This window comes from Aethina tumida, chromosome 6, assembly GCF_024364675.1.
Source record: "Aethina tumida isolate Nest 87 chromosome 6, icAetTumi1.1, whole genome shotgun sequence".
Classification (NCBI taxonomy): Eukaryota; Metazoa; Arthropoda; class Insecta; order Coleoptera; family Nitidulidae; genus Aethina; species Aethina tumida.
In genome coordinates this window covers 19223535-19247495 of record NC_065440.1, presented here as the reverse complement: position 1 = coordinate 19247495, position 23961 = coordinate 19223535, and the positions used below count along the sequence as shown (strand labels likewise).

The 23961-nt window shown below is 36.6% G+C and overlaps 6 protein-coding genes across 8 annotated transcripts; 3 read left to right on the top strand and 3 right to left on the bottom strand.

The window, feature by feature from the left end:
• Positions 1 to 291: 291 nt before the first annotated feature.
• On the top strand, positions 292 to 5541 carry LOC109600148 (serine/threonine-protein kinase BRSK2). Of its 2 annotated transcripts, XM_020016234.2 has the most exons (13): positions 292 to 711; positions 1166 to 1260; positions 1316 to 1401; positions 1456 to 1596; positions 1651 to 1801; positions 1860 to 2075; positions 2128 to 2549; positions 2604 to 2740; positions 2800 to 3129; positions 3186 to 3352; positions 3411 to 3597; positions 3647 to 3810; positions 3865 to 5541. In XM_020016234.2, the coding sequence occupies exons 1-13, from the start codon at positions 585 to 587 to the stop codon at positions 4090 to 4092; spliced, it is 2451 nt and encodes an 816-aa protein (XP_019871793.1). In that variant the 5' UTR covers positions 292 to 584; the 3' UTR covers positions 4093 to 5541. The 2 variants fall into 2 exon arrangements, with proteins under 2 accessions (XP_019871793.1, XP_019871792.1); XM_020016233.2 differs by having other exon boundaries at positions 3647 to 5541.
• A 17-nt stretch (positions 5542 to 5558) lies between these two features.
• Positions 5559 to 6935, bottom strand: LOC109603229 (LDL receptor repeat-containing protein egg-1). The gene is made up of 4 exons (XM_020019707.2): positions 6483 to 6935; positions 6003 to 6428; positions 5830 to 5949; positions 5559 to 5781 (listed from the first exon to the last, which is right to left on the bottom strand). The coding sequence occupies exons 1-4, from the start codon at positions 6817 to 6819 to the stop codon at positions 5663 to 5665; spliced, it is 1002 nt and encodes a 333-aa protein (XP_019875266.2). The 5' UTR covers positions 6820 to 6935; the 3' UTR covers positions 5559 to 5662.
• A 45-nt stretch (positions 6936 to 6980) lies between these two features.
• On the bottom strand, positions 6981 to 8799 carry LOC109603247 (facilitated trehalose transporter Tret1-like). The gene is made up of 4 exons (XM_020019724.2): positions 8529 to 8799; positions 7883 to 8477; positions 7357 to 7830; positions 6981 to 7300 (listed from the first exon to the last, which is right to left on the bottom strand). Exons 1-4 carry the CDS (start codon positions 8571 to 8573, stop codon positions 7020 to 7022), a joined length of 1395 nt encoding a protein of 464 aa, XP_019875283.2. The 5' UTR covers positions 8574 to 8799; the 3' UTR covers positions 6981 to 7019.
• A 278-nt stretch (positions 8800 to 9077) lies between these two features.
• LOC109603246 (facilitated trehalose transporter Tret1-2 homolog) lies at positions 9078 to 11433 on the top strand. The gene is made up of 4 exons (XM_020019723.2): positions 9078 to 9301; positions 9711 to 9816; positions 9988 to 10288; positions 10339 to 11433. The coding sequence occupies exons 1-4, from the start codon at positions 9276 to 9278 to the stop codon at positions 11415 to 11417; spliced, it is 1512 nt and encodes a 503-aa protein (XP_019875282.1). The 5' UTR covers positions 9078 to 9275; the 3' UTR covers positions 11418 to 11433.
• Positions 11434 to 11503: 70 nt separating this feature from the next.
• On the bottom strand, positions 11504 to 18315 carry LOC109603243 (fatty acyl-CoA reductase wat). The gene is made up of 7 exons (XM_020019721.2): positions 18042 to 18315; positions 14900 to 15091; positions 14597 to 14845; positions 14397 to 14542; positions 13320 to 13429; positions 12256 to 12457; positions 11504 to 12208 (listed from the first exon to the last, which is right to left on the bottom strand). Exons 2-7 carry the CDS (start codon positions 15089 to 15091, stop codon positions 11617 to 11619), a joined length of 1491 nt encoding a protein of 496 aa, XP_019875280.1. The 5' UTR covers positions 18042 to 18315; the 3' UTR covers positions 11504 to 11616.
• A 1082-nt stretch (positions 18316 to 19397) lies between these two features.
• Positions 19398 to 23662, top strand: LOC109603244 (codanin-1). 2 transcript variants are annotated; one of them, XM_049968624.1, is made up of 8 exons: positions 19398 to 19522; positions 19587 to 19678; positions 19739 to 20996; positions 21078 to 21345; positions 21466 to 22307; positions 22582 to 22962; positions 23016 to 23441; positions 23497 to 23662. In XM_049968624.1, the coding sequence occupies exons 1-8, from the start codon at positions 19436 to 19438 to the stop codon at positions 23620 to 23622; spliced, it is 3480 nt and encodes a 1159-aa protein (XP_049824581.1). In that variant the 5' UTR covers positions 19398 to 19435; the 3' UTR covers positions 23623 to 23662. The 2 variants fall into 2 exon arrangements, with proteins under 2 accessions (XP_049824581.1, XP_019875281.2); XM_020019722.2 differs by having other exon boundaries at positions 19733 to 20996.
• Positions 23663 to 23961: the final 299 nt, after the last annotated feature.

The following is a 23961-nucleotide window of genomic DNA, read 5'->3' as shown; positions in this document are numbered from 1 at the left end:
TTCGTTTTATTTAAATTCTTCTTGAAATTTAGATTATTCTCAAATATGATTATTTTAATTGTTAAATGTGTCTACATCAACAAAAAGAAATAAATAAAATATATTGAATTTACTGTGGTTTATTATAAAACGCATTGAAAAACTTGGCAAAATTAATTTGAACGTTTAAATTTCATCGAATGACAGGGAGTTTAACACTAGGGGTGGTTTCACCAGAATATTGATTTTCCATTTCCCACCCTACAGTCTAATAATTCCTGCTGAGGCACGAAACACCGTTTCTCTGTCAATTCGCCACATTCACAGCAGAAACCGTCTCAGAAACCTGAACAACCCCACGCATTCACTCGTTAAACGGCACATGTGAACAGTGTAAAAAATGAAACGGAGCAAAAGTGCTTTGCAACGCGTTAAACATTTAATAATAACATCAGCCTGTCAACGATAATGTGCGTGTATTCGTCCGAAACCAATATGAAAAAGCGCTACAAATAATATTCGGATAAACGCATATCAAATAGTAGCGCTGACTAAAGTTCACCGTACAGTTTCTTGGCACCGGAGGATGGCACAAGGGTGTTTTTATGTCGAGACGTTGTGACAAGGAGCACCGCAGGAAAATGCAGAAGGAGAACACCAACCCGCAGGCCGAGGTGCACCAGTACGTCGGGCCCTACCGACTCGAGAAAACTTTAGGAAAAGGACAAACTGGTACCGGAATATTTTAATAATCTTTCACATTAAAAATGTACCTATCTGTTTCTTCCTCAAATCCCATTTTTATAATTTAATCTTTATTATTTTATAAGTTGATTATTTTCTTATTTCTGGTACTTTCAATAATCTTAAGAAGCTTATTACTTAGCCTCATTAAAAATATATACACTAATACTTTCTTATTAAAATTTAATACGTATATTCTAATTTGATTAGTTATTAGTTATAAATAGCTTCTAATAATCTTAAGAAGCTTACTACTCAATTCGATTCCCATTAAAAATTAATATTTTATTAAGATTTATCCTACACATTGTTCCAATTCCTTTAATAAAGTGATTATTTTTTAGTTAAGAAGTCAATATTTTTTATATATTTATTAAAGATCGGGGGTTATACCTCAAACCGACAATGATTGTTTTAATTTATTATTAATGATTTGTTTTAGGTTTGGTGAAGTTGGGAGTTCACTGTGTGACTGGCAAAAAGGTGGCAATTAAAATAATAAACAGGGAAAAATTAAGTGAAAGCGTCTTGATGAAAGTATGTTCCTTAATTTCCTCCTTTTTAAACCTCACTGTCATATTTTATATTTAAGGTTGAACGAGAAATAGCGATTATGAAATTAATTGATCATCCGCACGTTCTGGGACTGACTGATGTTTATGAAAACAAGAAGTATTTGTAAGTGTACTTCAATTTGAGTAAAAGGAAAAACATTAATGGCTCTTATTTCAGATATTTGGTGTTGGAACATGTTTCTGGGGGTGAACTGTTCGATTATCTAGTCAAAAAAGGGAGACTGACTCCAAAGGAGGCGAGAAGGTTCTTCAGACAAATCATATCCGCCCTCGACTTTTGTCACAGTCACTCCATTTGGTAATTAATTGATTGATTATTAGAAAATCTAATTCTATATATTGTTGTTTTTAGTCATAGAGATTTAAAGCCTGAAAATCTACTGCTGGACGAAAAGAACAACATTAAAATCGCTGATTTTGGCATGGCATCTTTACAACCGATGGGTTCTATGCTCGAAACTAGTTGTGGATCACCCCATTACGCTTGCCCGGAAGTTATACGAGTAAGACCCTTCACACCATCACCTCTCTTTAATATAATCATCGTTTTGCATCTAACAGGGTGAAAAATACGACGGAAGAAGAGCTGACGTTTGGTCATGCGGCGTTATACTCTACGCCCTCCTTGTTGGTGCTTTACCCTTCGACGACGACAACCTGAGACAATTGTTAGAAAAGGTTAAGCGGGGTGTGTTCCACATCCCCCATTTCGTGCCGCCCGACTGTCAAAGTCTCCTGCGGGGCATGATTGAGGTCAACCCCGAAAAACGTTTAACTGTAACCTAAATTACACCTGAATCCAACCTGTTGTTAACAAATCGTGTTTTAGTTGGCTGAAATTAACAAACATCCTTGGGTAACGGCGGGTGGAAAGGGTGAACTGGAGCTGGAACTGCCCATGATGGAGGTGGTGCAAACGCACGTCCTCCCCTCCATCGATGCGGTCGATCCGGATGTCCTTCAAGCAATTTGCAGCCTGGGTTGTTTCAAGGAGAAGGAGAAACTCATCCAACATCTCTTGAGTCCCAGTCACAACACCGAGAAAGTCATTTATTTCTTGCTGTTGGACAGGAAGCGGAGAAGACCAGCTTACGAGGACGAAACAGATTCGATGCTGAGAATCAGATGTGCCGAATCCACCGATCCACCCAAGAAACGAATCGACACTTGCAGGGTTAACGGACAGAACACGTTGCAGTTCGGGCAGATCAGCGAAGGGTCGCCATTGACGCCCAGAAGATCACACTACAAGTAATAACTTTGTTAACTGATTTCAGGATGGAAGTGAACGTTTTGTTGTTGCAGGAGGCACCACGCGAGGAGGAGCCCCTCGACTGGCTCCACACACAGCAGTCTCAGCATCCATTCACCAACTAGATCTTCGTCTGGCGCTTCTAGTCCTGTGCTCTTCAACAGCACCATCACACCCACCAACACTCACTGTAAGTGCAACGTTTTTCTTATTGTTTACTTTGTTTCTAATCGTCGTCGGATGTTTCAGCCGGAATGTCGTCGCCGGTCAGCGGTCGCACCCCATCCCACCATCCGCACCGGAGCTCGACGCACATGAGCCCCAATACCCACGTGACGGTCACGCCGCCGCCCACCACCCCCACACACCACAGGGCGAACAGCAGCGGTGGCACGTCCGTCATGTCGCTCACGTCACCCGAAAACGACGCCAACTTAGTCACGGGACCGAGTATCCTCACTCCCATGACTCCGCCGGGCTCACCGCACTCCAGTGGCAGCCACCACTGGCGATCCAGGCTGACTACCATCAAGAACAGCTTCCTGGGCTCACCTAGGTTTCACCGAAGGAAACTACAAGGTATAAATGTTGTGTAACTTCATTAAATACAGTTGTTAACTGTGTTGTTCTTGTAGCTTCGTCGGAGGAGGTGCACTTGACTCCTGAGTCGTCGCCAGAACTTACCAAAAAGTCGTGGTTTGGCAGTCTTATGACCACAGAAAAGGATGAAACTTTTACTATTTTAGTTAAGGGCAAACCTTTAGCTTCAGTCAAAGCTGACTTAATTCACGCCTTTCTATCGGTAACTTTTTTGTCCCTTTTCAAGTTATAATAACTACTTAATGGTTTTTTGATTGTAGATAGCAGAATTGAGCCATTCAGTGTCAAGTCCAATGTCCTTCAGGGTGGAGTACAAGAGAGGTACAACAGGACCTGCAATGTTCCAAAGGCAGGTCAGATTTCAAGTGGACATCTCCACTATAACGAAACAAAGCACGGATAATGCCAAAGAACACTTGTACGCCATCACCTTCACCTTGTTATCTGGTAAGATTCCAAAATAATGGAGTTTCTGCTTTAACTTTACAAATTGCAGGCAATATAAGACGATTCAGGCGCGTGTGCGAGCACATACAAGCCCAGGTGTGCACCAGACGTCCGCCACCAAGTCCCCGGGCCCAGAGGAAGTTCACCACCGAGCTAAGCGAAAGCTCCAGCTGCGGCTCCGACTCCAGCGAGCTCTTCCTCAACGCCCGACAGGTAAAACCAACCAAATCGCCCCCCACCTTCGGTCTACAACGGTTGATTTTGCAGCTGAACGTGTTGCAATTGGAGGGCAGCGATCTGGAGAGCGAGTGCAGCGTGTTCGACGTGCGCACCGCCGCCAGAGAGGTCTCCAGACGTGCCTCCACCAACAACAACACGGAGACGATTGAGCAGACGGCGCCCGGCACTCCTAAAGCGGTCAGGAGCAATTCGGAGAACACGGACTCGTGCGAGAAGAAGTGCATCACCACGATGTCCGGCAGCTCCATAGCGTAATATACGGTCAGGGACGTGCTGGTCTAAAGAACACCACTCCCGACTAGAAATCGCTGATCTCTTGCCCAGCGTGACCTCAGCTATCATTTCTAGTTTAGAATGTTTGTACTGTTTGTCTGCATGTTTCCAAATGAAACAAAGACAACAATTCGTGTAAACTTATGACAACCCCATTTTTTGTTTAAACTGATGCTTTTCATTGGGTAAAGTGACTTAAGACAGTGTTCATGTTTCCAAGTGATGGCTGAGGTGCAGTATGGCAAGAGATTTGATTTCGGTGCAGCACGGACGGTCAAAATCTGACAAATCAATCGACAAAAACGGGAGATTGGCTGTAAATTTTAACTGGGGACGTGCAATAATAATAATTCGTTTACTATTTCTTAAACTGTTATTGGTTAGAAGCAATACAATTGTACTACGAACCCTCAACAACGCATTGTTATGATAATATTATTTATATTTTATTTTTGGTCGGTTAACGTTTGCAGCCAAAACAATTTAGGTGTGTTAGTTAATTTTTACCTAAAACAATTGTTAACGCAACTCCTACAATCGATTTGATTTTATAAATGTTTTGAAGCGATTGTCGGATTTGGAATTTGTGTTCCTCGAAGATTTGTTGAGAGCTTGTTGTAAATATGCGAGGAGGCTTTTGTGATTTTCCGATTCAGTGTAAGCTGTAAAAACTTATGTAACTATTATTATTATAATAATACTAAGCAAAAAAAAACAAAGTTGTTGACTATAATATAAATTAGTGGATAAAAAAAGTTGTAAGAGGAACGATGAACGTTTCAGATTTGTTTTATTATTAGGAATAATCAATTGTATATAGGATCTGAATTTTTAGTGGCTCGAAAATTTAATCCACAGTGTGTTTCGGACTGTACTAAAATATAAGGAAATCTAGATACTTGCCGGCCATATATAGATAATACTAAATAGATAGAAAAAAATGGGGGAACCCCGCAATTGTAAAATTAGTAAAAAAACTGTAACTTTAGACGATTATTTTTTTAAACGTGCGACGAAAACGTGCAAATTAACACGTTAATTGCACCTTCTCGACTTGGGTTCATTTTAAATAAATTAACATATCAAAACGCTAAAAAAATAAATCTGTAATCAGCTCAAAGTTTTAAAGAATTGTGTCTATATATACGTATGCGGTACAGCTTCATTTCAAAACTATTAACCATTCGGAAACTAAAGAGTGAACAATTGTAAATAGTTCAGTGTAAATGATTTTCACCCCCCTTTAAAAAAATATTGTTGCCATTGTATTTTACCTTTAAATTAAAAGAATTGTTTCTCCGCACCTTGTATGTTAGATTCTGTCAATCGGGATTATTTTATATGATAAAAGTGAATATATTATATATGACATACGTGTAAGTGCTTGTAAATACTATTGTGATATAATAAAATAACATTTGCACAAAATCAACTAAAGTTGTCATTTTATTCTCCACTGAAGAAAGGCAAATGAGACGACCGCATCACAGGGGATATTTCATGTATTCAAAATACGTTCTACAAAAATAAAACTCGTTCATTCTCAACTTGATCACAAAATACAACCCTGAGGTTCGTCTGAATCGTCGGTGCAGTCTTTAAATCCATCACAGAACTTCTCCTTCCCTACACAAACTCCGTTCCTGCAAGGAAACTCGTTTGGTCCACAACCTGCAACATTTAATTGTTCATTCGGTTCACAAAAATCATTCAATTTACTTCTTTGGCAGTTGATTTCATCAGTTTTGTCCCAACAATCAATGACTCCATCACATTTTTTCTCGTTGGAAAGACAAGACGTGGAGTTGCCACAGTGGAAATGGGTTTTCAAGTCGCAATCTATAAAATAATTTGAAGAACAACCAGCTGGGTGTTAATTGAAAAGGTTTTACCACAGTTCTCCTCGTCTGACTTGTTGGAACAATGAAATATTCCATCGCACTTCTTCACGGTTTTGATACATCTGTTACCACAATTGAAACTGTCACCAGAACACTTGAGGGTGTTCTTAAGGTTGGAACATTGATACACTTTGCTTTTATTGTCTAGTAATTGACAGAACTGCACGTTTATCTTGCAGACTCCTCCACAACCCGTTGGATCTTTCTTGTTGAGAATTCTGTGACATTTTGGCTTGTGGCTTTCTTCAATTTTCAAACAGACTTCTTCGTTGGTGCAGTTTTTGCAAAACGAACGTGATGGAAGATACAATTTTGGAAGAGTTATATTTTGTATTGTCTTGGCTGGTTTTACAGTCGTCTGGTAGTTTTTAATGGTTGTTTTTTGTAGTGTTTTGTTTGGATTTATGAATCTACGTTCTGAAAACAACGACAACTTAACAAACTGGAGGTAGTACTGATGTGGGTACTTACCAATTGATAAAAATACTCCAAAAGAAACAGCTATGATGATACAGCAACAAACTAGTACATAAACAACCAGCTTCAATCTACTTTTCTTCTTGCACGACTCTTGTTCGTTCACTTTTAAAACCCACTTGTGTCCGAAGATGTTACTCTTAATGACAACATTTCTGTTGAATTCATTTTCGAAAACTTCTCTAGAAACGGTTTTGATACCTTTCAACTTGTCATAATAGTGGACTTTAGTGAGTTGCACGTTAACCGGTTGCAAGATCATGGTTAACTTGAAAAAGTGACCGGTGAAACATGCGGCAATTCGTTCGATACAAACAAGAGATATCGACATATGGCACCGCGTCAAATTCAACTGGGGTAGCTACACCTGACATTTTTCGTTTGACCTTTTAACACCTGTTTTTCAAATGGAACGCTTAAATGAAGCCTTCAGTTTGTCCAATCAATAAGATGTTTTATTAAATTAAATTAACATGGAGCATCCATCCAGTCATTTTGTTTTATTAAAGTAATAAATTAAATTAACAAGTGTTAGTGCTTTGGTTTCGATTTGAAGTGGTCTTCAATCACATGTAAAGGTTTATCTTTGGTTTCCGGTAAGAAAAATATTAATAAAATTATCCCTAAACACGTGCATATTCCGTAGGTGAAAAATGTTCCATGGGTGCCCAAGTTTAGAAACATTCCAGGCGTTAGCTTGACAACCACGAAGATCATGCCATAGTTAACCATGGAAGAAATTGCTGAACCAATTCCTCTGTTTGCTAATGGAAAAACTTCACCCATCATTGTCCAAGGAAGTGGCACAAGACCTTAAATTAAAACATTAAAGTTATATATAAACATACAGTTATCTGTGGCAACTTACCCACTGTTAAGAAAGTCATATAGGTAACCATGGCAGTTAATGGTATGGCAACATAAGTGCTGACTTCAGGATAAAACTGGGTGGTGAAACTGAAGCCGGCGAGCACGAATAACGAGATGGAGGTGCCAAAACCGCTGACAATCATTAACGGCCTTCTGCCCATTACTTTGCTCACCCAACATGCCAGAATTGAACTCAACAACCTTATGGTGTCTACTATTAACATTGAGAGGTACTCATCCATGTTTCCCCCAATTGTGTCCCTCATTATCGAAACGGAGTAGAAAGACATGGCATTGTTGCCTGACCATTGCATGGTACAAAAGAACACGATTAATATTATCAACGGTTTGATGAATTCAGGTTTTTTGAGGTCCACCAACGTTTCTTTTAAGGATTTGGTCGGTTCGTTGGATATTTTAGTTTGTCGACGTATTACTTCGTCAAGTTCGTCTTGCGCCTCTTCGGAGTAACCTACAACAGTCACCATTAGCGTTTGCAGTGCAGTAACAAAGTGGTTGTTCACCTCTGCACCAATAGAAGGCTTTGGTGGCCTCCTCGATCTTCCCCTTTTTGGCCAAAAACGTCGGCGACTCCGGAGCAAAATACATGAACACCAAACAAATAATCGGAAAGAAACTGCTGAACAAGGCGGTACTTTGCCACGTCCAGAAAGTGCCGAGTAAATGCGACAGGAAAATCCCAAAGGCAATGGCAAACGAAATGAAGGCCAACAAAAACCCCCTAAACTTCGGTTCGGAGGTCTCACTCATGTAGACCCCGGTGGGGGGGCCCAGGAGCCCCACCGACAGTCCGGTCAGGAACCTGCCGAACAGTATCAGCTCCAAATTGTAAGCGAAACAGATGGCCAGCCAGCCAAAGGTGCAGGGAAGGCAGGCGGCCATGTGGATGGTCTTTCTGCCTATCACCTCCATCAGATAGCCTCCCAGTATGCAGCCTAAGGGCATTGGAAGGGCGCCCATGGCTGCGATCCACGACGAGGTGGATTCATCGGTTGGTACGAAGTTGGTGGCCGCCAGTTGGGGGAGGAGGATCGAGGAGTAGCCTTCCGACATTCCGAGGCTGGTGGTTATCAGTACTGGACCCATGGCCACGAAACACTATCAAAAACCATTGTTGTTAAGAGGTTGTAAGTCATCTAAATTACTTACTTGTCTGATTCTTGGTGGGACCCATTGTTTCTTAACTTCCCCCATTTTTTGTAATTTGATTTGATTAATGTTTGACACGACCCCCCAATAAAGACTGATTTATTGTTGTAATGCACATGATATCATTACGAATGATTAACATTAAGATTATTTAACATTTACATGTGGATTAGACAACACGTGTTTTCTAAATTTGTTTGCCCACATCATTTATTTTTAACAGTTTAAGATTATCAACGTCCTTGGAACAATTTTAATTACACAAATTATTTTAAAAATAATTGTTATCTTTATATAATTTTATTAAATCAATCGATTTAATTCAAATTTTTATAATAATTAATTAGTTTATCTTATTTTATTTTATTTCATTTCATTTATTTTATTTTATCACTATGATAATATATATCATATATTTTCATTTATTACTTCATATCATAAATAATTTCATCAGTTCTATTCTAAATCTTCGTTCTAATATTTTTCTATTTATTTTTTCAGTTCACACTGCCAATATTGTTGTTGTTAAATTTTTATTTAAACCTTGAACTCATCTCTCAACTTGATTAATTGAACTTTCTTTTACATCTTCCACTTTTACTGTGTGGAAGGAAAGGGAAAGTGTGCACACATTCAAATCAGTCAGTTTACGTCCTACAACTTGCAAGAAACAATCACTAGCTTGATGAAATGTGCCCGTCTTTCAGAACGTGATTATTTGTTTAGCTAATTAACCTTGAACCTGTAATGAAAACTGTTCCAAATATGAAAATGTAAGTGTTGAATATTTATTTATATTACTTGTTTAATATTGATATTACATAAATTGTGTGACGTTTTTCCTGGTTGTTTTAGAAAGTGTTAAATATTTATTTAGTATAACTTGTTCATTTTAAATTACAAGGAAATGATTTCTTTGTTTAAAAATGCACTTACTTAAAAAATCAACACAATTGTTTACCTTTAAATAGATTTATTCAAACATTGTATTAACTTGAACGAAGGAAATTTAACAATCAATAAAAATGCAGATAATCTGCTCATGCGCATTAAATTGTACTTGAGTAAACAATTAAAACAAGTAATTGTACAAATATTATCTTGGAATTTTGCATAAATTTGTTTAAACATTGTACTTGGTCAAACAGGAAGAATAACAATTAATTAACAAAATATTTACAGTGTTACGAAAGATATTTTCAATATAATATTATCAAGTTGCAAACGTCGAAAACAAAATGAAGACACGGAAGAAGGAAAACGATGTTTTTCTCCAACTTTAAATCAGGTAAATATTAAGACAAGATAACAATTAAAACAACAAAATTATGTCGTTATCTTCTAAATTCCTCCACAAACACACATGTTGAAAAAATTCAGTACAAGTAGCATTAATGTCAAAAAACGTAATCTACAAATCAACAAACTTTGGCAAAGATCTTGAAAACTTTCCTTACAGGTTATCTTATCTTTGGGTCCTTTGCTGCTGACCATCGGCTTTGGGACAACGTTGGGTTATTCAGCAACCCTCTTGCCCCAACTGAAGACCTTTTTACAAGTGGACGAAACACAATCCTCATGGATAGCCTCAATGGCCGCTTTACCGATGGCTTTTGGATGCATTTTAGGTGGTTTCCTCATCGAAATGTTCGGCAGAAGGAACACCCACATCATCACATGTCCCGCCCTATTTTTAGGGTGGATGTTGATATATTTGGCCCAGAGGATTGAAGTGATATTGCTGGGACGTTTTACCACAGGTAAAAACTCATAAAACCGAACAGTACAGTTGATTAAACAAAGGTTTCAGGTCTTTGTTGTGGTGTTTTGGGATCAGCAACTGGCGTTTACATCGGGGAGACCTCCAGCCCTTCCGTTAGGAGCTTCCTGTTGGCCACCATTTCGTTTTCCGTGGCTTTCGGGTTGTTTGTGGTCCATCTAATTGGTACGTTCACAACTTGGCAAACAACTGCTTTGATCTGTGCCTCGATTCCTGTTGTGAGTTTGTTGTTGTTGGTGTTCGTTCCTGAGTCACCAGCTTGGTTGGTGAAAAAGGGGCGAATTGAAGAAGCTGAACGAGCCTTTTATTGGTGCAGAGGAAGCTCGGATGAAGCGAAAGCTGAGCTCCAAATCTTATTGGAAAAGCAACCAAAACTTGACGAGGAAAAGCCGAAGTTCCTGCATTTAATCAAAGAGTACTTGGTGCCTGAATTCCTGAAGCCTTTAGCAATCATAGTCGTGTTCATCGTGGCTAATCAGTGGGCTGGAGTGAACGCAATAGCTTTCTACACTGTGTCCATTCTGGAGCAGACTTTAAGCAACTTCGACGAGTACCTGGCTATGCTCATTGTGGATTTCATCCGAGTTTTAATCAGTGTCTTAGCCTGTGTTTTGCTCAGAAAATTCAATAGAAGGCCACTAGCCATTATCAGTGGGACTGGCACCTTCATTTCCATGGCAATTTTATCCTGTTACACCTATTTAAACAGTCTATATCCAAACTTAAGCCACCACAATTACATCCCCCTAACAGCTTTGATTTTGTACATATCGTTCATCCAAATAGGCTTTGTACCACTTCCTTGGTCGATGATAGGAGAGGTGTTCCCACTGAAACACCGAAGCGTAGGGAGCGCCATCAGTTCATTCATGGCGTTAATCTCGTCGTTTTCTGTTGTCAAAACGACACCCGGCATGTTCATGGAATTAGGTTCGTACGGTACGTTTTTGGTGTATGCTTCTGTAGCTATTGTTGGTACGATTTTTGTGGTTGCTTTCTTGCCCGAGACTAGAGGGAAGACTTTGCATGAAATTGAAGATGGATTCAAGAAACAGTTGCCAAAGAAGGTTGTGATGAGTAAGTACGATGATGACGCAAATTTTGCTTAATAAATTATTTATTTATTACTGTTGTTTTATTTGTGTTTTGTTAATGGGGTTAATTTGGTGTTGAATCAGTAAAACAAAGGTATTATATTTGATCATTTATTGATCTTTGAAGCCGCTCCTAAAACTAAAGCTACTCCAAGCTCAAAATTACCATAACACTTAACTACTATGTACAAATATACAATAAAAAAAATTCGATTTAATACACCAACTTCGAAAAGAAATAGTAACCTAGTATCACAAGACACGACTTCAGAATGGTGATCAAAACAGTGTCGATCCATTGTATTCGTTCCAATTTGATCTTGGCCGTTTGTATTGTAGAATCAGGATCTTTTAACAAGTACCTCCTCATGCCCAAGAAGTAGTTTTTGAAGAACATCATCCAGTTAACGTTCTCCATTGACACCGGAAACAACTTTCGATCTTCGGGGCTTAATTTTAGGTACAACTTCTGCACGTTGTCGTTGGAGAACTTCCATTCCCTGACGCAGAAATAGTTGATGACGGAGATGAGCTTGTGGATCTTCTTGTACATCTTCAGCAGCCTCGGCTTGTGACCGGTTACTAAGGCCAAAGTGTCGAAGAACAGGGCCGGTAAGATGTGATACAAAATTGTCAGGAAGTTGTAGACTCGTTTATCGGTTGTCGTGGTAATGTTCGTGGACCAAAAGAAGTTGGATAGTGGGAACCTGGTGCCGTGGTAGACGTTGATGGCCTGGTACTCACCCCAAAGCAACGGACTCTCGGGAGAGGATACGTAGTTGTAGATCGGGATGTTCTCTGAAGTTCTGTGAGAAAAAGTTAATCAAAGTCACAAGGGAATGTGGGTAAGTACCTTTCGATTGTTTTGGTGCCGACGTCCCAGGCGGAGGCTATCAGTCCGGCGACGCAAGTGTCTACTGGCACAAGATCGGCGGTTTTGCCTGAGTCGATGATGGTCACACGAAGAAGGCCCGATGCGCATCCGGCACAGACTCCTGTTGGACCGTACATGTTGTCCACCCATCCAGGAATTGGTTCCTTGTACGTTGACAGGACTGGGACACCAAAACAGGTTGATAGAGAAGTCGTGAATTGTTAAAGCAAGTTTAGAAGAATATTGATGGTGGTAATTGAATATATTTTTGAATTTAGGAAGGTTATTTGCAAGGGCAATACTTGTAGGACAAGTTTAAAGGTTGATAATTGTAGCATTTTAAATTCAATGGAATTATTTAAATTACTTTAGTTGTATTTGAGACGAACGCAGGGATAGCATTAACAAAATAGCTAAGAACTTGTAACTAAATGTTACACAATAAAAATTATGTAAAATTAGTGGTTTCTATAATTAACAAATTATAAACAACTATTTCCAAGTTCAAAATCATGTCGTAAAATGCAAATTTAATTCGACTGCGTTTCGAATTGAGATAAATTATTTGAATGGCCATAAAATTAGTACAAAACAACTTCAACATCTCTAATGTTAAAATTATTCAATATATTTAATAGATTAATATATTGTGAATCAATTTTAACTCAATTATAATTGGGCATCATAGAAAAAGTGGCATTAACAACATGAATTGGATCGTATTAATTAATTATAGTTTATTGGATTATGGTTAACTTAATTATCATCGGTTTAGCATCAGTTAAAGTCCAGATCAAAAAAATTTCCTTCACCTTGTCCTTCATTTTTTAGATTAATTTAGACTAATAATTTTTTCCTTCACCATAATTTTTTAATAAAAAAAATATTTAAAATAAATAATTCAAGAAATAGGCTCGGTGTTTTTAATGAATTAATTAAGAAAAAAAAATGTCAATAAATGATTTCCGTGTACGGGAAAACAGCAATCCGTTCGAACGTCATTCGGGAACGGGTAATAAATAATTGAACGTGAAACATCTTACCGATGGCCGGTCTGAACACGCCGATGGGAAGTCCACTTCCTGTCTCCCTGATCAGCGATTCAGCGAGCGCCTTCGTGAACGTGTACGTGTTCGGCCACTTGCCCAAGATCCTAATCGAAAATTTAATGGGAAAATATAATAAATTACAATCATAAAATCAGTACAATTACTTAAAAAACATTTCTAGTGATTGGATCTGCTTTGAAAAACGTTTAAATCAACTAACAATATCAACAACTACAAATTTTGTACAGAACAATTATATATAACAATTTTTCTAGATGATCCTGTATAAATTAAAACTTCTTGGACAGTACTGTATAAAATTAAGACAGTAAAAGAATTTTATAAACAATTTTGCATAAAAATAAGCAGTTCTGAACAAAATTAAGACAGTTCTGAAACTTCTTATCCTGTCCTGTATAAAATTAAGACAGTTCTAAAACTTCTTAACCAGTTCTGTATAAAACTAAGACAGTTCTGAAACATCTTAACCTGTCCTGTGTAAAACTAAGACAGTTCTAAAACTTCTTAATCTGTCCTGTATAAAACTAAGACAGTTCTGAAACTTCTTAACCTGTCCAGTATAAAATTAAGACAGTTCTAAAACTTCTTAACCAGTCCTGTATAAAATTAAGACAGTTCTAAAACTTCTTAACCAGTTCTGTATAAAACTAAGACAGTTCTGAAACATCTTAACCTGTCCTGTGTAAAACTAAGACAGTTCTAAAACTTCTTAATCTGTCCTGTATAAAACTAAGACAGTTCTGAAACTTCTTAACCTGTCCTGTGTAAAACTAAGACAGTTCTAAAACTTCTTAATCTGTCCTGTATAAAACTAAGACAGTTCTGAAACTTCTTAACCTGTCCAGTATAAAATTAAGACAGTTCTAAAACTTCTTAACCAGTCCTGTATAAAATTAAGACAGTTCTAAAACTTCTTAAGCAATTCTGTGTATATTTAAGACAGTTTTGAAATTTCCTAGGCAACTCTGTATAAAAGTAAGCATGTTCTAAAACTTCCTCAGTAAGTTTATATAAATTTAAGACAGATTTATATTTATTTATATCACTTGCCTTGGTGTCAAATCTTCTGCTTCATTCTTCGTAAGTTTCTCCAGCAAGATACCAACTTCTTCGTAGTTTATAGGATGATCATAGAACTTCTCTTCTACCTCCTCCAAATGACAATGAGAATATGCTGTTGAGACGTGCATAATTGCCTATAAAATCGATTCATTACAGTAATTAGTCGATGACAGAACACTAGAACATACTTTGAGCTCTTTCATTTGCCTCGCCAAGTCCAGCATCTCTTTGGTGGCGTTCACGTTGATGCTGTAGGCCAGCTTTAAGTTCTCGTCGAACCGTACGGTGGCGGCAACGTGAAAGACGACGTTGGTCGTCGCCACGATCCTCTGTCTGTCTATCAAGTTCAAACCCAAACCGCCGCAGGAACAGTCGCCCGGAATCGCTTCGATTTTGTGCCGAAACTTCGGACATTCCACCTTCAATCTGTCAAAGATCTAACACGAAAGAAAGTTAATAATTGAAAGAACCAAGAGGGTCGGAAGGCTTACGACGTCGTCGAACAGTTCGTCGATCCGACTGTGAATGTCCTTGCCCTTCTTGTCCCTGATCAGGATGTAGAGTAGCTTCACGTCGGTGCTGCGCAGCAGCTTCTCGATCAGTATCTTGCCGAGGAAGCCGGTGCCGCCGGTCAGGAAGACGGTGGCGTTCTTGTAAAACTTCTGCACGTCCGTTTCGGTCATCTGTAAAATCGCATTTTACCCATTCCGATCACGCCGCCTTTCATAATCGGGTCATAACGGCACAAGACGTTCAGAAAAGTTTCAAGTTGTGCAACGAGAATCGTATGTATATAGCGAATAAAAAAAAATGTGCTGAATTGTGCGATCTGAAGGTCGGGGAAATCATAATATTATGATATATGTACATGACCCATATTAAAAATGACACATGTTTTTATTTGATTAGTATCAGGTTAATTGTTGTGTTAAATAACAATTAGCGGTGTTCAATTGATGCGAGCGATTTGATTTTGACCTCCAAACTAAACGAATTCATGTTTTAATATAGTTTTTGGGTAATAAAACTAGCTGGAATATGATATCAGATATTAATCTTTGTTTTTAATTAATTGCAATAAGTAAATGAAGTCATTAATAATTGTTTTAAACAATTTAAAATATGTGAGACAATTGTGCAACTTCTTCTCTGTATAATATTAAAACATTTTTTTTATAAAATTAAGACCGTTGTAAAACATTTTAAGTAGTTATATATGAAATTAAGACAGTTCTGAAACTTTTTAACCAGTTCTGTATAAAATTCAGACAGTTCTGAAACTTCCCAAACTGCTTTCTATAGAATTAAGACAGTTGTAAAACTTTTTAAGTAGTTATATATGAAATTAAAAGATTTCTGAAACCCCTTAACCTGTTCTATATAAAATTAAGATAGTTCTGGAACTTCCAAAGCAATTTTTATAAAATTAAGACAGTTGTAAAACTTTCTAAGTAGTTATATATGAAATTAAGACAGTTCTGAAACTTTTTAACCAGTTATGTATAAAATTAAGAAAGTTCTAGAACTTCCTAAGCAGTTTTCTATAAAATTAAGACAAAATTCTATGTTAAATTAAAACAGTTTTGAAACTCTTTGACCGGTTACGATAGTTGGAAATGGGAATTAGGGATTAAAACAAGTTAGATTATGTTAAAATGATCTTAATACGTTTAATAATTAAATGTAATTATGTAATAACCAAATTTATATTAATATATAAAATAATAAAGTTTTTAATAATAAATAAAAATGTAATACGTAAAAAATGATCTTTGAACTTATTTATGTCAATAATTTTAACAATAATTATGAATAATCATCCAATAAAATTAAAAAATAAAAAGGGACCACATCAAGGTAAAAGAGTAAAGTAATTTTTTGGCAACGATTTATGATTCTCACCTCCAAAACAAATCCGTCATGCGAATTTGATTTCTTTCTGAACACCAACAATAGACAATTAAGAAGTTAATTAAATCGGTACGAGACCGCTTTAATTCTTTCTCCAATTGGCCGAATGGCTTTTGGTTTTGCGGTTTGCCACTCAGGTATTTGGTTCAGGTAATTTCTTTTGTTTGTCGATTTGCTGGGAAAAATCGAATTGTTTGAACAGCAAACAGCGAGGACGAGGTGAACGAGAAAAAATGTGCTAACAAACGCGACAGACTCAAAAATACACAATACAACGTGAGTTAAGGTCGATGTGCAACTTCTATTTATTAATTTCGACCTTAGGCAAGGTCAGAAGACACTTTACAAAATCTACAGATTATCTCGATGAGTTCGCTGCATGTTTAGTCTGGTTTTTTTGGTGGTCCACATTTAATGTGTTCCATGGATGATGTGCTTTGAATTTTGAACAGTTGCTGGTTGGAAATTTTCGTATTTTGTGGAAGCCACAAAAAGGCATTTATGATCTAATCTGTTTGATTTATCACTTAGTATGACAGTTGCATTCGTGGAAACACAAAAATAAAATGTGCGGTGGGGAATTTTTAAGATGCGTTCAATTGTTATTCGAAAAGTTACAATGGATTTGGCATTGAAAATTTTATTTAAGTATTTTCTTAAGTTAATCAACATTTTATATCGTAATTTTACTATTGTTTTTGTTTGAATAGTATATAACTATAATGTTATTCAAATTAAGTTTGTTTAAGAATAATTCATGGTTATTTTTTCAAATTAAATTTCCTGATCTTTAAGTGTTTAAATATTTAAAATTTTCTTGAGTTAGTCAGCGACATTTTGCGTAATCCAGACTATTGTCTTTGTTTGAATGGAATAACTATGTATTATGCAACTTGATATGTAAGTATAATTCATGGTTTTTATAAATTAAATTTCAAGTTCATTCAAAATTTATATTTTTCAAAAAATTTCTTCTTTAAAAATAATAGAAATATATAATTTCTTATATATTTCTTTTAAAATTGACAGTTTTGAAACTTTTTAAGCATTTTTGTTCATAATTAAAACAGTTTTGAAACTTCTGAACCTTCTTAAGCAGTTATGATTAAAATTAGGACAGTTCTGAAACTTCCAAAGCAAATTTGTATAAAATTAACATAGTAAAGATATGTGTTGGAAGTTTCCAATGTAAATTTATGTAAAATTAAGACAGTTATGAAACTTTTAAAGCAATTCTGTATAAAATTAAGACAGATCTAAAACTTCTTAAGCAGTTCTGTATAAAATTAAGACAGTTTTAAAATATCTTAACCAAGCCTGTACAGAATTAAGACAGTTTTAAAACTTCTTAAGTAATTCTGTATAAAATTAAGTACTGAAACTTCCAAAACGAATTTTTTTAAAATTAAGACAGTTCTAAAACTTCTCAAACAGTTCTGTATAAAATTAAGACAGTTTCAAAACTTCTTAACCAGTCCTGTATAGAATTAAGACAGATCGAAAACTTTTTTAAGCAATTTTGTATAAAATTAAGACAGTCCTGAAACTTCCAAAGTAAATTGGTATAAAATTAAGAGAGTTGTGACAATTTTGAATAAAATTGAACAATTTTGAAACTACCAAAGTAAACTATTAATTTAGAAATTGAAAAATATAAATTTATATATTTAAATATATTCAAAATAATTAAATTAAGATGAACTAAATTAAAATTCAACCCACCTTTCCAGTTTAAAAAAATAATCTTTCTCCGAACGCCACAGGGAAAAACCGTGCCACCACACCAAAAAAATAAATCAATTTCAGAACCACAACGCCCAGGAACAAATTGGTAACGAACCAAACGCGCGCCTTTGGTGAACTGTCGCGGGTCTACGAAAAAAAAAAAAGAATACGTGCGTCCCCCTTCAGACTTAAGCTCTGGCACTGAATAACAATAAGTGCGAGCGTGCGTTTTTATAATGCACGCGGAACCTGAACCTTGCGATTTTTTTCTCGTCGCGAACCCAACGATCGTTTGACGTGCACTCGATTTATGGGGCGTTTTTTCCTTACTTACCATTTGACTCGTAACTATCAGATCGTTTCTGGAGATAAATGGTTGGACAAACTGTGACTTCAATTAGCGGACGCGGTGCTAAAATTTCACAGGAGGAAAAACCTACTCGTCTCTCTCTGTCATTTTTATTATTGTTATGTAACATTTTGCTGTTAACGTTCTAACAAGGCCTTAAAGTTGGCGTTTAATTTGCTAATACCTTTAAATTAATAGACAATTATCACATTTGAGGGATTATTATGGTGTTAAAATTATTCAAAGCAGTTTTTATTTATGCAGATCTGATTAAGAAGCTTCCTAATTCTCTTAATTTTAAAACAACTGCCTTAATTATATCGAGCCTCTTTAGGATGACTCTGAATGGTCTCATTTTTATATTGATCTCTTAATTTTACAGAAGACTCCGAATGGTTTTAATTTTATATAGCTGTTAAGGAAGTGTTATAACTATCATAATTTTATAGATGACTGATCATAACTGCCTTAATTAAATTGACACTCTTATAATTTTATACAAAAATGGTAAGAGATTGTCGTAACTCTTTTAATTTTATAAAGTACTGGTTAACAAAGTCTCATAACTCCCTTAATTTGATATAGAACTGTTCAGGAAGTTTCACAACTGCCTTACTTATATTGAGGCTCTATAGAAAGACTCTTTAATTCTATAGAGGACTCTCTATAGAGCTAACTCACTTTGTACATTATATTATATATTATATTTTATACAGCTGTCTTTTGAATTAAATGAATAATGGTTTTATAGGATAAAAAATGATTATTATAATTATAAATTTCGCGGAACTGTTTTGAATGGTGATCTGCATATTTTTTTGGTCTATCGATTCGTCAATTACAAGTATTTATGATCACAAGCGGAAATTTTTTGCCATATAATTTGGTTAAACTATAATTTCCTTGATGTTTTTTTAATACAATACGATAATTGATTGTTTTACATTATTTCAAATTTTAACATTGTACAGTTGGCGCTCAAAATAGTTGCGCATGCGCAGTTAAAATGTTTATATCTTAAAATACCCTAATTTATTTGACGATGGCCGATTTACTATTAAATAAACTAATTAACCGAGAAATCGATGCAGATTTGTTTTTAACATGGCTCACCAACCCACAGAACGAAGTGCGTGCCGAAATTCATTGATAAAAACCCAAAAAACCGTTCTAACCTCAAACATATGTTTCAGGACCCAAAATATGGGGAAATCAATGGCCACAACTGCACAACCACCGATTTTGTATCGTATTTTTTGAACTTTCTTCACGAACAAGTGCCCAGGTAAGTCTAACATCCGCAACACTTAGAACAAGCACTAAAATTTATCATGGCTAGGAAAAGACAAACACCAATAAAACTGAACACCCCCAAGCGTCTAGAAACGTCCAACAACTCCGACAGGGAGGCAAGCAGAAGGAGTTTATTCAGCGTCAAGAGTGAACCCGCAGAAAGTTTTCACAGCACCCCAAAAAACAAGTTGTTGAACACCACCATCGATAACAGTTACATGAGCCCTGTGTCGCCTTTGTACAAAAACGCGAGCAACAGTAAAAAGGGCACGTTGTGCCTCGGTGATTTTATAGTGAACAAAAAAGGTAGTGGTAAGAAAAAGACGCCAAAAAGCCTTCATTTTGATGACAAAAACGAAAGCAGAACTAAACGAATAACGCCCACCACTTTAAACAATAAAAAGACCAACAGACTGCAAGAATGCGAGAACAGTTTCAATTTCCAGCCAATCGAGGAGGTTGAACTGAATTCACAGTCCCAAAGATTGTTCATGGCTGAGGAAAGGAAAAAGATTCTGACTAGGGACATTCCAATGCCTAAAATAATAAACACTAGTAGTTTTAATAATAGGACACTTGAAACTGAGGCTGAGACTCACCTGGTGACTTACTGTGAAAATTTATTGGTAGTTGTAAAGATTTATGTATTTTTGTTAAGGCACAAGTGGGTGCTTAATGTTACAAGTGAGATTTACTTTGTTGTTTCATTGTTGTTAACTAAAGAATTTAGTGGTGATATGAGTTGTGATAGTATGGAAGTAACAAATTTGGATCAAAGTTTTAACTTCAGTGAAGAGAAACTGGCAAAACAGTTATATAACTCAGATATATTTAATAGTTTACATAACGTTGTATTTTTTGCTGTTAAATGCTTAGAACAACTTCTAGATTTATTAAATTGTTACGACAAATCCACATTAAAATTACTAAGCGACAACAAAAGGTTGCAAGAATTTTCTCCAGCTTTTTCTGAAGCTTTGAATCGTGCTTCGGAGGCGAAAACCGAAAGGATAATTGAGCTACAAAGTGGCAACAATCAGACGAACATTTGCTTCGATTTGGACAACGACAAACGGGAGAATTTCCCCAATGATCAGAGCTTCCACTCATTCAGGAAACAAAGGGATTTGTTTTACGAAATATTAAGAATATGGGAAAACAATCATTTAATCGCCGGCTGGAGTTTTACGATGAGTTTATCGGGAAAAATAAAAAGTTTGTTGGGTTTAAGCGTCGATCCGGCGAATTTTATGCATTTTTCAAGGCTATTCAAGGCGCAACTTTTGACCAGTTGCACGAAATTACAACACGTAAGTATTTATTTAACACGTTCTTTATTTTAATTTTAATGACGTGCGATAATTCTCACACGATAACATTTTATTAAACAGGAGGAAGGTTTTTCGGAAAGTCAAGTCCCCTTTTTGGCCAACCTTCCAAATTTGGACGCAGATAAACTGAACAGATTAAAGAGTCGGCTGGTTACGAAACAGTCGTCTAATGGTATTAATTCGCCGCCCACATTCCAAGACAGTCAGGAGTTCTACCGAGACTTTGTGGCCATCGCAAACCACCACATATTCAACAAGCATCTTTGCGACAGTCTCATCAATGAAATTATCGACCTTAACAATAGCAAATTTGATGGAATCAATTCTGGTAATCAATTTTGTTTTTAATTTAATACAGAACAACTTTAAAAATACTGAAATATCTAATAATTGTTAAAGAAGTTGTTTTTTTATTTAATATTACTCAAAATTGTTAATTTTGTTACAGAAAAAGAAGTGGACATTTCAACAAAGCAGAGTTATTCAAATTGCATCAAATCGTTGCGAGTTCTGGCGAAATTTTTGGGATTTATTGAGGCTCTCCCTTATAAATATGATGCAAATTTAAATGAAACAGTTTTGACGATCCAAATATCGCTCAGAAAAGAGATTAGACCAACGTTTGACGTTAAAACAATCTTACAAAACTCCATCCAGGAGCGTAAACTTGTCCTAATCATTCCTTGGCTAACAAAATATTTAGCCATGTTGGATTATGTGACACTCAGAACCCCTTATTACATGGAAGTAAACGAGATCTTGTTTAAATTGTACCAAAACTGTGGTGTTGCATCTTTTAACAGTTGTTTAATCGAGATTTGTTTGGGATGGTTGTTCGAACTGCCTCATTTTCCCGACAGTCACTTCTTCAAAAACCTCCATCCCAAACTAGACACGTTGATCGCTGCAACCGACGTTCTGGACGAACTGGAAATAATCGACCAGAACATATTATATACGTGCTGTCCATATTTGAAGGAGATGAAACGTCTGCTGAGCAACAACTCATGCCTTTCCACCGTGACGGTCAAACACATAACGCCGGTGACGGCGCAAACGTGCAAAGACCTGGCCAAAAAGAAACTGGAGGTCAGTTTGCAGGAGGCGTTTTTCAACGGACAGCCCGTGTCTGTGCGTAAAACAGTGGAATTCGTGAGCGAACGTGTGGCGTCCACGTGCGTAAAGCACATCTGCAACACTCTGGTGCCCGACTACAAACAGCAGGCGGTCGAGGAGCTGAAATTGGCAATGGAACAGTGCAAAGTCGAAGGCGAGGAGGAGAACAAAAAGGTAAATTAACTGTGTTTGACAGGAAGTCACATGTTTACCAAAGAAGTGTTGTTATGTTGTTATGTACAGAGAGGCTTAGAAAGTGCCGAAATTGTCTTAATTTTTTAAAGAAGTGCTCAGGAAGTTTCAGAATTGTCTATGTTATACAGGAAAATTTCAAAACTGTCTTAATTTAATACAGAAGTGCTTAAAAATTATTAATGTAAGAAATGCAATGTGTTTGCCAGGAAACTACAACTGTACTAATAGTTTGATCTTTGTACTTTGCTTGCAGATGGTTCACATTAAAGGGGAACAGTTGGCTTCAACTAATTTGCAACGTCTGAGGCTTAAATGCGAGGAGGACTGTACGAGAATTTCCGAGAACAAGATAAAATGTGCCATTGAGGCTCTTGCAGCACTGGACACGTTACCAGCTGTGCAGAAAACATGCATAACGATTGCGTTGAAGATGTGCAAGGAACGAGTGACGCAGTGGACGAATTCTCACTTAACCCCAGGGTTGTTTATTAAAGAGTTTGAAAGGGAGCTTAAAAAGACGGAGCAAGAGGATCCGGATGACACTCCCAAACCACTTCACTGTTTACCGCCAGGTGGTGAAGACTACCACAACGAAGAAGCGTTGAGTCCTGCCCAAATGATTGAGCGGCTCCGGGTAATTTATTAATTGTAACCAACTTTATTTGTATTAATTCGATATTTTTCCAGGACTTTTCTATTGCCATTATAGAAAAGCACAAGACAATTGACCAAGATTTAGTTCTGGAAGTGCTGGAGGAAACCCTCGACACCATAACTCAAAGAGGTGACATAAACGAAGGAATAACTGGCAACATGTGCAGCCTTTTGGTCGATATTTATTTGTTATTAACCGCCCACTTTTATACTATAATAAACCACAATGTACTACTAAAATTTGTAGATATTTGGAAGAAATATTACACACATCCTGATGCTTTGTTTAACGGCGTCCTGTCGCCGAGAAATGTTTTCTTATTAAATCAGTCTAATGATCATAAAAATTGTTGGGAGAGTTTGGGTAAAAGTCTGGCGTTTTTAGTTAAACAGGGGGTAATTAAAACTGAATCTTTTGAGGAGCATTGTACCGCCGTTTTTAGGACTGAATGGGACGAGGTGAATTAACTAAACATTCTTAAATATACGTTTTACTATTTTATTTTGTTTTCAGGTGTCGCTGAAGAATTTGACAAATTTTATGCGAGTTTTTATTTCGCAACATAAGGACTATGGAGGTAGCTGCGACGCCTTCGTTTTGCTTTTAGAGTTTCTGTCAGAGTTTTGTGTTGATTTGTGAGCTCGTTATTTATTTTATAGGAATAAACGTTTTAATTTTACTTAGTTTTTTTTCAGTCCTGCGGTTTATTGTATAATAATAATAATATTAATAAATAGTTACTGTATAAATTTCTCAAATGACTCTCTATAAGTGACGTTGTAACACTTCCTGTGCTTTCTTTCGAGTTCTTCCACATCCTGCTTGTTCAACGTTCTCAAAACCTTCAATACTTTGGTTAGCCTGTTTCTTCTGATCACTTTCCAAGCTACATGGATGAATCGATTCAAAATGATGAATCTCAATGACCATCTTTCAATACAACATTTTTCTTCAGTTACTTCAAATTTCTGCCAATTA

What these genes read in the sequence shown, in the direction of transcription:
- LOC109600148 (XM_020016233.2), top strand. Translation starts at nt 585, where the DNA reads ATGTCGAGACGTTGTGACAAGGAGCACCGCAGGAAAATGCAGAAGGAG. An exon ending in CCCAGAAGATCACACTACAA is followed by an intron (nt 2,550 to 2,603) that starts GTAATAACTTTG and finishes TTGTTGTTGCAG; the next exon opens with GAGGCACCACGCGAGGAGGA. An exon ending in CACACCCACCAACACTCACT is followed by an intron (nt 2,741 to 2,799) that starts GTAAGTGCAACG and finishes CGGATGTTTCAG; the next exon opens with CCGGAATGTCGTCGCCGGTC.
- LOC109603229 (XM_020019707.2), bottom strand. Translation starts at nt 6,819, where the DNA reads ATGTCGATATCTCTTGTTTGTATCGAACGAATTGCCGCATGTTTCACC. An exon ending in GTCAGACGAGGAGAACTGTG is followed by an intron (nt 5,950 to 6,002) that starts GTAAAACCTTTT and finishes ATTATTTTATAG; the next exon opens with ATTGCGACTTGAAAACCCAT. An exon ending in TGAAATCAACTGCCAAAGAA is followed by an intron (nt 5,782 to 5,829) that starts GTAAATTGAATG and finishes TAAATGTTGCAG; the next exon opens with GTTGTGGACCAAACGAGTTT.
- LOC109603247 (XM_020019724.2), bottom strand. Translation starts at nt 8,573, where the DNA reads ATGGGGGAAGTTAAGAAACAATGGGTCCCACCAAGAATCAGACAA. An exon ending in TCCCACCAAGAATCAGACAA is followed by an intron (nt 8,478 to 8,528) that starts GTAAGTAATTTA and finishes GGTTTTTGATAG; the next exon opens with TGTTTCGTGGCCATGGGTCC. An exon ending in AGCCTTCTATTGGTGCAGAG is followed by an intron (nt 7,831 to 7,882) that starts GTGAACAACCAC and finishes TGACTGTTGTAG; the next exon opens with GTTACTCCGAAGAGGCGCAA.
- LOC109603246 (XM_020019723.2), top strand. Translation starts at nt 9,276, where the DNA reads ATGAAAACTGTTCCAAATATGAAAAT. An exon ending in ACTGTTCCAAATATGAAAAT is followed by an intron (nt 9,302 to 9,710) that starts GTAAGTGTTGAA and finishes AAATATTTACAG; the next exon opens with TGTTACGAAAGATATTTTCA. An exon ending in GCTGGGACGTTTTACCACAG is followed by an intron (nt 10,289 to 10,338) that starts GTAAAAACTCAT and finishes CAAAGGTTTCAG; the next exon opens with GTCTTTGTTGTGGTGTTTTG.
- LOC109603243 (XM_020019721.2), bottom strand. Translation starts at nt 15,091, where the DNA reads ATGACCGAAACGGACGTGCAGAAGTTTTACAAGAACGCCACCGTCTTC. An exon ending in GGCAAATGAAAGAGCTCAAA is followed by an intron (nt 14,543 to 14,596) that starts GTATGTTCTAGT and finishes TCGATTTTATAG; the next exon opens with GCAATTATGCACGTCTCAAC. An exon ending in CGTGTTCAGACCGGCCATCG is followed by an intron (nt 12,458 to 13,319) that starts GTAAGATGTTTC and finishes TTGGTGTCCCAG; the next exon opens with TCCTGTCAACGTACAAGGAA.
- LOC109603244 (XM_020019722.2), top strand. Translation starts at nt 19,436, where the DNA reads ATGGCCGATTTACTATTAAATAAACTAATTAACCGAGAAATCGATGCA. An exon ending in CTTCACGAACAAGTGCCCAG is followed by an intron (nt 19,679 to 19,732) that starts GTAAGTCTAACA and finishes TATCATGGCTAG; the next exon opens with GAAAAGACAAACACCAATAA. An exon ending in TTAGGACTGAATGGGACGAG is followed by an intron (nt 23,442 to 23,496) that starts GTGAATTAACTA and finishes TTTTGTTTTCAG; the next exon opens with GTGTCGCTGAAGAATTTGAC.